The 10476-nt window shown below is 38.0% G+C and overlaps 1 protein-coding gene across 1 annotated transcript in view; it reads right to left on the minus strand.

The window, feature by feature from the left end:
- Positions 1-10086, minus strand: part of LOC143295358 (UV excision repair protein RAD23 homolog B-like) — a 51617-nt gene extending 41531 nt beyond the window's left edge. Inside the window, exons 1-2 of the mRNA XM_076607014.1 lie at positions 9891-10086; positions 1537-1615 (exon numbers count right to left, since the gene is read on the minus strand). Coding sequence (XP_076463129.1) covers positions 1537-1615; positions 9891-9956 — 145 coding nt within the window. The 5' untranslated portion in view covers positions 9957-10086. The remainder of the gene's footprint in view (positions 1-1536; positions 1616-9890) is intronic.
- Positions 10087-10476: the final 390 nt, after the last annotated feature.

The raw sequence follows: 10476 nt of genomic DNA on the forward strand, positions 1-10476 counted from the left end.
GTCTGTATGTGTGTCTGTGGTAACCTTTAACATTGCCATTTTCTCTGGAAATACTTTGTCTGCCAATACCAAATTTGAATAAAACATAACAGGAAAAAAATCTTCAGTCATACCAATAATAGGTTGCAACTTATGTAAGTCTAATTTAAGCCTGTATTTCCAGATTATTAACATTTCATTTTGTTGATCTGGATCCAAAAACATGATATTACCGCATCCCAGTGTCCGGAATGTAGGGTATGTCTGCTAAGAAGATGGCATGACATTGTTTTCCTAGTTCACAATTAAAAGAAAAGCAATATAAATTCTGGACTGAACACATACAGTGAAACTACAGCATCAACATGTTTACTGCATATGAATGTTCTATCAATCAACAACCATTTACCTAAGATCTAGTCACCAGCCCCATCCACATGTAATATACGGCTTATGTTCAAACATCTGAGTGTGAGTATGCATGTGTGAGTGTGCACAAGTTCTTATATTGATATGCACATGTATCCAAAATTCTACTGTATCTGTGCTTGTGCATGATTTTCAGATTATGTTTGTACCTTTTCATGTTCTATCCACTCCCCCCACCCCAATATTCCTTGTGATCCCGGTACACTTGGTAATAAAGACATATTCTATTCTAAAGTGGAATTAACATAAACTGAAATAAACACAAAAGAAAAATTGAATCAATCATTTCCTTCAGTTTCGGTCAGCCTGTTATAGACTTGTTTTATGCAGATAAAAGTTGCGGAGTGCCTTAAGCGATGTCAATGCTGTCTCCTTTACAGCCGAATCAAAAGAATTTCTTAAATAATCGAGATGTCAAAAAAAACACAATTAAATGATGTTATTACCTTGTTGAATCTTTGGTTCAATCCAACTAGTATGCCTGTGTTTTGGGGTTTTTTTCCACCCTCAACCCCCCAAAACTTATTAATATTTAATACAGAACCCATTTTAACTCATTACTGCCAGTCATCTCCCCTAAACTTTCCCCACAGATGAACCATTTATATGGGTAAGAAAAAAAATGCAAAAAAACAAATGTTACAATTTATGACCTGAAATTATAGTAAAAACTTCCAAACAGATCAGAAAGAAAGAACAGGGGCTTGCAATGAAAAACTGCATTGGCCATACATTTTGGTTCAAGCAAGGGGGATCCTAAGCATGCGGGTGTCAGAAGAAAAGAGACTCAGAGAGAGAGAACACAATGACTATGGACTAGTAACAGTATAGTTATAACTACAGAAGCAGAGAAAGAAAGACAAAAATAAGAGGGGTGACAGGGGAGGAGGAGGAGGAAGGGTTAGGGGGGAGAAGAAACACTTACAGAGCTTTACACTACGACTTAAAGCACATTATACAACTGATTCCAAGTCTGTGTCTATCTCAATATCTGTGCGTACTTGAATGCAAGCAATACCAACAGTATTAGTATACATCATGTGAGTGCATCTATGTACATGTGTTGCCACACACATGCCTATTTTTATTCAAGTTATTGTCTGTACACAATATCCAATGCTGTCTCACCTGCATAAATAAGCTTTTGTCCATCTGCAGGATAATCTTTCCCTCTTTCAGCTTCTATCTTCTCCTTCAACGCTTTTACCTGTCAGAAGATGTAGCAAACATCATTATTAAATGACTATTAATATTATGATAATTATATTCATAACATATATAAATAAAATATAAATCTAAATTCATCACAACTGACAATGAGAAGGTAACAGTAAATCTAATATATAGTAACAAAAACATGATGACTCAAACACTGGATTATTCAAACACTGCAAACCTGTTGTATCATTTTCAAGATTTGGACCAGCCACCATGGCGAAGTGGTTAGTGTCGCAGACTGGGATGAAGCCAATTCAATTCCCAGCGGAAGTGGGTTTTCGGCCCATCGCCAGCTCCTACCCAAAAGTTAAATGTGCTATAGGCTTGAATGGAAAGACTGGGACCACACAGTCAAGTATCATCCACTTCATGGATGCATCTTTGGGTGTGTTACTCAGATGTCCTGACCAACACTGCAAGTGTCTGTAATTCTTTGGCCTTGTTAAGGCCGGGATATCATCATGACAGGAAGCGTATAATACAGCCTTGTCACATAGTTCCAAACCTGATTGGACAATCATTGCAACATCGTCTTCATTACCATCCTCCTCCTTCATCATCAATAACATAAAATATCCCCCAGTCTGTGGTCTTCCATGTCCTGTTCTCAATGGTGACCTCAGATTCAATCCCCCTTCACTCCCGTGTTTGGGATGAGTCCTGTCACAGTCAAGGTCTTCGTTGTTGGCAGATTCATGAGGGACAGTTTTTGGGGGGACATGGCCATGGTCTCCACACTGGGAAGGGGTGGGGGTGGGTGTAGGGGGATGGGATGCTCACTCAGTCTGCTCCACTACTATGCTATTATTGCCGTCAGTATGAGGTTTAGTAGTTGGTGTCCTAAGTATGTTAAATCAGAACAGGAACTACTGAACACCATCAAAGTGACTCAGCAGCAGTGCAGGGTCTCCTCTGGTGTGTGGCCTCCTAGCAAACTAACATCTATAGTTCTCTGCAAATTGCCAACGTTAGGACCATGACAAAAAAAGAAAAAAGAAAAAAAAAGGTGTGGTTGTGTTTTGGGCACTTGAAATGAGTGGCATGGGAGGAATGCCACTAAAATAGTGCAGATTATTGGACAGCAGAAAAAAAAGTCCTGTGTTAGGAAAGCTGGTTTAAGTAGTCCAGTGCCAGAAAATTTTCTATAAAGTGTTCTCTCCATGCCAGGGAATTTTGAGGATTCAGGGTTGTTGTTTTTTCAATTCTAGTTTTAAAAAATTATACAAGATGCAGACGCAAAGTAAACATTTTTTTTTTTTACTTTCTGTGGCGGAAAATTAGTATGGATTCTAAATCTGAGGTGGGTTGGTTTTTTTAATACTTTTTGTGACGGAAAATTAATATGGATTCTAAATCTGAGGTTTTTTTTACCCACTTGCATAAACAAAGTCACCAGGTGTTTGGTTGTGTGTGTGTGTGTGTGTGTGTGTGTGTGTGGTTAACTTTAACATTGCCATTTTCTCTGGAAATACTTTGCCAATACCAAAATTGGCTTAAACAAAGTACAAAAAAATTTTTTCACAGTCATGTCAATAACAGGTGTCTCCCGAATTAAGCAGTATTTCTGAATGATTAACTCTCTCCATACGAACAGCGAAAGAGACGACATTAACAGCGTTTCACCCCAATTACCATCATCCAAATATTGCAAGCGGAAGGCTCTTATACTGAAGAGGTGAATGTTGACAAAGAGTACCACAATTCTGACGACGGAAGCTAAAGGTTGGGTCATTCAGACACCCACTGGACATCCGAGGGGTCTGTGTAGAGGAGAAAAGAGGACTGGCCGTACTGTGTGAGTTAATGGTTTATTTTGCTGAGATGGATGTGTTCCAAAATCTGAAAATTCTAAAAACTGCTTTCTACTGAGTTTGGCTAACAAGATGGTAGGTTGTTTTCGAAGATGACATGACCTCATGTTTCTTGTTCACAATTAAAAGGAAAGAAATACAAATCTGGACAGAACACTTACAGTGATACTAACTACACCATCGACGTGTTTACTTCATATAAGTATTCTAAAGTGAACACTGAATTAACTGGAATGAACATAAAAGAAAAATTGAATCGATCGTTTCTTTCAGCCCATTATGGACTGGTTTGTGCAGATCTACTATGTGTTGGATGTGTTTGAAGGAGATGGCAACATTGTCTTTACCGCCAAAATAAATGAATAGAGATATAATAAAACCCACAAAAACGGTGTTATTACGTCCACTAAAATCACATCTATTTATCACATGAAGAAAACATCAACATTGTTTTAAGTTTTCAATTTAGTCATTTGATGTTAGATGTGCCGCAGCCTTGGGGATTAGTATGCTTGTATCAGAACTGAACATGCGAATTTCGATCCCACACTCATGCCTTCTTTTTTTTCACCCAAGTTTATCTTATATATATATATATCATATTTAATACAGATCACTTTTCAACGATTTTTTAGATCTTTTTTTTTTTTTTTTTTTTTTTTTTGCTCCTCATGATTCCGACTACTGGATAAAGTGCGAAGCACAAGTGAGTCTTGAAGGTTTTGCCTCTTGTTTCCATTTGTTTTTATTCTAGATACTAGATTGCTATTCAGGCATTTCAAGTAATATCAATAAATTTTGTGCACCAAAAAAGTCTCATTCCACCTCCATAGAATGACATATGCAAACACAGCAAACAATCAAAATACAATTGGAAATATCAAACTTATACCTACAGTCAGACTATATCATTAGAAGAAAATAAAACAGGTTATATGTTTATGATAACAATGACAGGTTATATGTTTATGATAACAATCACAATGCTGGTAAACATGTAATTGTAAATGAATAACAGTCCCAACAATTAAAAACAAGGGTTCTGTCAAAATCATGAAACTGAACAGTCAAGCTTTTTTTAAACACCAAAGAGCATTCCCCGTTTAGAGGGGGTAGTTCTTTGATGTGACTTTCTCCTTCCTGGTTGCAACTGGACTAATGAAGTGTCTGCTGTGCATTCAGTTTGTCTTTTCTACAAAGGAGTCGGTCAACAAATCAATGAAAAAAAGAATGAAAAAATAACATCACAAGATTTCTGTCCATGATCTTGTCAACCCTAGGTTTCATGAAAATTGTGGATAATTGGCTGTCCAATTCCTGCCAGATGAACACTATGAAAACAGTTCACTGAAGTCATGAACACGCCCCTTTGCCACACCTTCTGTCTGGTCTTCGACCTATCATCTTTCATCACTCCACTCTCTCTCCTCCCCTCCTACTGTCAGTCATTGTCACCTGCTCAAAATTGATGTCTGATTGGACAGATGGACTGGACAAAGTGTCCAACATTGTTGTCAGTTTCATCACTGTCACTGTCACCACCTTTGATTTAAACCAATCATCTGAGATGATAATAGATAGATGCATCTCTCATCGTTATTACCATACACATTCATCTGCACAGCCTACATAGTTGTGTATACTATATCTGTTAACTGGGATCACTATCAGCTGGACGAAGTTTCCAATGTTATTTTTGCACATTGAAAATTAAAACTGGAATCGATGTAGGACATTAGTGGATGTCTTATAGACTCTATCAGTCTATGACAACATTTTTTTTTTAATAGGACGTTAGCTAACAGTAAGTGAGTAACATCTTATAGGCGCCCAACTGGTTAACTATATTGCCCACACCAAGCAGAATAAATGTCAACTTTTACAGCCAAATTAGTTTAAAGGAGACTGAAAAATAGCCTTACTTAATCACTGTTGCCTAAGTGCACATTAGTTTTAATTTCAATCTGAAGGGCCCAGGTTTGAATCTCAGTAACGGCGCCAGGTGGGTAAAGGGTGAAGATATTTCTGATCTCCAAGGTCAACATATATGCAGACCGGCCTGTGCCTGAACCCCCTTCGTGTGTATACGCACACAGAATATTATATACACAAAGATAAAGATCCTGTAATCCATGTCAACATTCGGTGGGTTATAAAAACAAGAACAAACCCAGAATGCACACCTCCAAAAATATAGTATGGCTGCCTACATGGCAGGGTAAATAAACAAAACTGTCATACACGTAACATGTTACAAGTCTGTCTGAGTGTGTATACATGTGTGCATGCCTGATTGAATGACACAGGAGTCAACCAAGGAAAAGCACTATATAAATATCCATATCATTCATTCACAGCAATGCACTGACTGCAAAAATGTTGTCTGGCAATATTTTATGTATAAAAGTTCACTTTCACTGAGAAAACAAACACAACTGAAGGAAGCTAAAAGGAAGAAAAAACAACAAGAAAAAAACAGGTGGCACTGAACTGCAGTTGGGAGAGTAACCCGAACTTCACACAGAGAAATTAAATGTGTTGTGACGAAGAATGAAAAAGTACTTTAGTAGTAGTTAATACATCGCAAAAATAATCAAATGGCTTTATGGGCTTATTTCACTATATTCTTAACGTTTATTTTTTAGAATGCAAACACAAAGCAATTGGGTCCTTATTCAGTGTTTGTCACACAAAGTAGGAATTAGAGGCTAGAAATAAAACTGGTAAAATACAGGTTTTTTATGGTTGTTAGTAATTTATACCTTTTAATGTCTTATATTTTCAGACACATCTGGAAGAAAACAACTAAAGTTACTTATTTCCATGTTGTGTATGGATAATACTATTCATAGGGAGAAGTGCATGTTAATAATGCTAGTGACTCTTTGACTCTTTCAAGTCAAGTGCTTTATGAACTGCTTTATACTGGACGCGAAATCTGACAGAAGCAATCAAATTTCCTTGGAAGGCCTAGTACACCAAAGCTTAGTTTTCATGCAGACATCTTTTGATATAGATAGAAATCAAATGTGACACGCATCACAAGTGTTACAACTCTTGTAACTTTTCCCCCAACATTTTAACAAACCTTTGTTTCAATGAAATCGTATTATGCCATGTATTTCATAAAATCAAAGAGACACATAGATTATCAACATGGAACACAAGCTGTTATTCTCAAGAGTTAATGTACTGGGCAATAAATGAGAAGGCATTTGAACTTACGACATGACAATTTTTACAAAAAGAGGAATGATATACACTGAACAAACATGACACATTTTACAAAAAAGGAATAGTAAACAAGCTGTTTTCCATGTGTTAAAATTGTCTGTTTTTTTCTTTCTCTTTTTTTCATTGAAAAATACTACACTACGATCTCAAGTCAAACAAGTGGAATCACACAGTGCAAGCATTATCATAATCAGCTGATGAAGTAACATAATTAACAAAATGGAAGAAACTTATCAATTAAAAATCTAAACTAACTTATGTAAAAACTGTTCTGTTCGAAAGTGTTGTGGTTGGTTCGATTCCAAGGGAGAGGGGAGCAAAAAAAAAAAAAAAAAAAAAAAGGGGGGGGGGGGGGAGAGGGGAGCAGACAGGGGGGGGGGATATAGGATCAACTGATGATGCACACACTCACTTGCTCTCCTCACACCAACAGCAGGGCCACATGGAGTGGTTTTTATAGAGTGTTTACTTTACAATACAGCACACACACTAAGCAGTTCACCCTACTTAGCAAAAGCAACACACACTAAGGCAGCACACACTGCCTACTTCAAGTACCTCTTACAAGCAGCACACAGTAAAAGGTTCACCCTACACCTAAAGCAGCACCTGCAAGCAGCACCTGCAAGCAGCATCTACAAGCAGCACACAGCCCAACAAGGATTTCCTTGCTCCTCACATCACTGATCAGTCAGTCAGCCTGTGTCAGTCAGTTTTTCTGGGAGACAGCTAAGAACTGGCTGTGCTGACTGGTTTTATCCCTTCCCACAACATACTGTGCATACTAATGCAAACTACAACACTCACTCCCCCAACTAGTTGAACTGAAATAACCAATCTTTGCTTGTCCTAGTGACGCTATGTGAATGACTGACAGATTCACTGCTTAATCCCAATTCGTCCAATTCAACAGATTGATCTGATTTGCTACAATTCTACCCCCTTGGCTATACACACTCTATGACGACAAGTTCACCCATTTATGTCACAATGAGATTGGGGAGACAGGACAATACAACTCCCGGCATATTAGTGGGCATGATCAAAGTTCACATTAGCATAAATTCTTCCTAGCTTACGTTCCAAAGTCCCGCCATCTATCTCAGCCGTGTTTGTGAAAGGGGAGATGGGAAACGACTTGAAAGACAGGCCACCACACGGGATGTTCTGACATGCCGACACTCGTCTGTTTCAAACACGCCAGACATCTAGTTCAACATGGGGACTGTGGCAGACATCACAGAACATGTTCCAACAGCTGGGGTGGGTGATGCAGCGTCGCTGACCAAAGAGGGCCGACTAGGGGTGGGGGTGCGGGAGGGTGGAAGGAGGGAGAGTGGCGCGGTGTCGGCGCGACCTCAAAGACTGGACTTTGGACGGAGCAGGAAGGGAGATAAGAAGGGGGGGGGGTGAAGGGATGGGGAGGGAAAGGGGGACAGAGTGTGGGAGGTGGGGGTGACACTGCTGGCACACTATAACACTTATATGAAAGAAGAGATGGAAAATTGATGTAACAAACTCATGTCAACATTTGATGGGCCTAAAAAGTCATCAATATTTCTTTTCGATATGTGGTGAACGCTCGCTTCTTCTGTTACTGATCAATCCTTTAATGCCAGAAATTAACTTTCCAGAAAATCTGGATTGATAACATCTCAAATATATTTTTTGAAAAGTGAAAATTGATTTTTCCAGCCAATTTGATGGTTTCAAATGTAAAGAAGGGAATGATAAAGATAACCTTGCAACCATACCAACTTCGTTCATGGCTTCATTTTGGAGTAATGCTGTGCTGAATGCTCAGGACAAATGGGACACCAACATTGTCAAAAAGTAAGCTTCTGTGTTTTAAAGATGCTAAGGTGAAGTTTGTGTTAGTCTGTTCAGATGTTCAGTGACATTTATTGAAATGTTTACTAGTGTTTTAAATGAGGCACAACAGCACAAGATTCATTTTCCAGTTTTCTGATTTATCATTTTCGCATGACATTTTGCAGAATTTTTATCTTAACTTTTTCTTTCTTTTCTTTTTAAACAAATTTTCATCATAATACATATTAACATTATTCAACTTAAGGAGGAAGGTGGCAGAATGGCCAAGACGTTCATCTGCCAATAAGTAAGAGTCCGTGAGGGTCTGGGTTTGAACCTGCTCTTGCCCTTTCTCAGAAGTTTGACTGGAAAATCAAACTGAGCGTCTAATCATTCGGATGAGATGATAAACCAAGGTCCTGTATGCAGCATATACTTAGCACACTGAAAAAGAACCCATGGCAACAAGTGTTCCTCTGGCAAAATTATGTAGCTGAAATCCACTCTGATAGGTACACAGATATATATGCATGCACTCAAGGTCTGACTAAGCATGTTGGGTTATGCTGCTGGTCAGGCATCTGCCTCACAGATATGGTGAAGCGTACGGATTTGTCCACACACAGTGATGCCTCCTTGACTCAGGTTGAGAATCTGAAACTGAAACTGCACCACACATACAACCACTACACTAGAACACATTTTTTCTGTACAGGTTAATAACTGAAGTACATGAACCCCACTTGAACCACCACTGAAGAATGAACAATATAAATATATGTCTTAAGTCAAAAGGCTCTTCCATTTTGACAGAGAAAACTGAACACTAACTTTACTTTAATAGTAATGCTCGGATGATATGTCATGTGGGATGAAACTTGATCAGATTATAACAGGAGACACAATCCTTCAAAAGCATGATAATACAAAGCATGATAATACAATAATTTCACAAGTTAGGAACATGTGTAAAACTTAAAAATAAACTGATTTTTTTTTTAACCTTAATCCACTGAAAATGGGTTACAACACTACTAATGGTAATATCGTTTCATACATGCACAAAAATTGCCGATACGTTAGGTGCAATAATTTTGGATGCTAATAATAGGACTTTGCCGTATACTATACGATGTTTCGTGTAAATCAATTGGTAGTACAAGTAATCATGGTGGTTTATTGGATTTTATGCGACTTTCTAAGTGGCCACATATTCTTTTTCTTCAAAACTGAAACTGTGGTGTCATTCTCGTAACTCTATCAATCTAAAAAGGTCGGTGCATACAGTGTATTAATATCATTTGGCCTCCTATAACCTCTGCAATGAGAATCAAAACCTCACTTCAGCACTTCCAAACTGAGTACAAGTGAGTTACGGAACTTACTGCTACAAAATAAAGTTCTTACCGTACATTCAGGCTCAAACTCAATCTTGAAAGTTTGCTGTTGAAGAGTTTTCAGCGTTATAATCATTTTGATATCAGAATATAAAAACTGTTATTATTCTACCCAAGATGGAATACGGTACAATGTGTTTCCAAAGATGCTGTCTTAGTGTCTGTGTCTTTTAGACAGACGCCATTTACAATGACATCACGCAGAAAACGTTCGCATGCGTTAGGCAAATAAAGAGGCAAATTTGTCAAAACAACAACAACAAATTTAATCTTTAACCGAATTGCAAACGAATGTGAGTCTTATCATAAAAGGCACAATATTAACAATCAATAAATTCTGATGCTGTCATTTTAGCCTCGTCGCAGCTATACAAGCAGAATCCTTTGGCATCCGATTGAATGTGTCAGATTTCAGCTTCGTTTATTTATTTATAGTCTGTTCATCTAAGATGATGATATTAGAGCGATTTCAGCTTCCGATGTCTATTTTGTCTGTCTATTTCGTGTCTTGTCAGTCAACGATCTTGTTGGACTTTTGCTTTATTAGGGAGCTCTATGTAGTAGTAGTAGTAGTAGTAGTAGTAGTAGTAGTCAAT

The sequence above is a fragment of the Babylonia areolata genome, chromosome 20, assembly GCF_041734735.1.
Source record: "Babylonia areolata isolate BAREFJ2019XMU chromosome 20, ASM4173473v1, whole genome shotgun sequence".
NCBI lineage: Eukaryota > Metazoa > Mollusca > Gastropoda > Neogastropoda > Buccinidae > Babylonia > Babylonia areolata.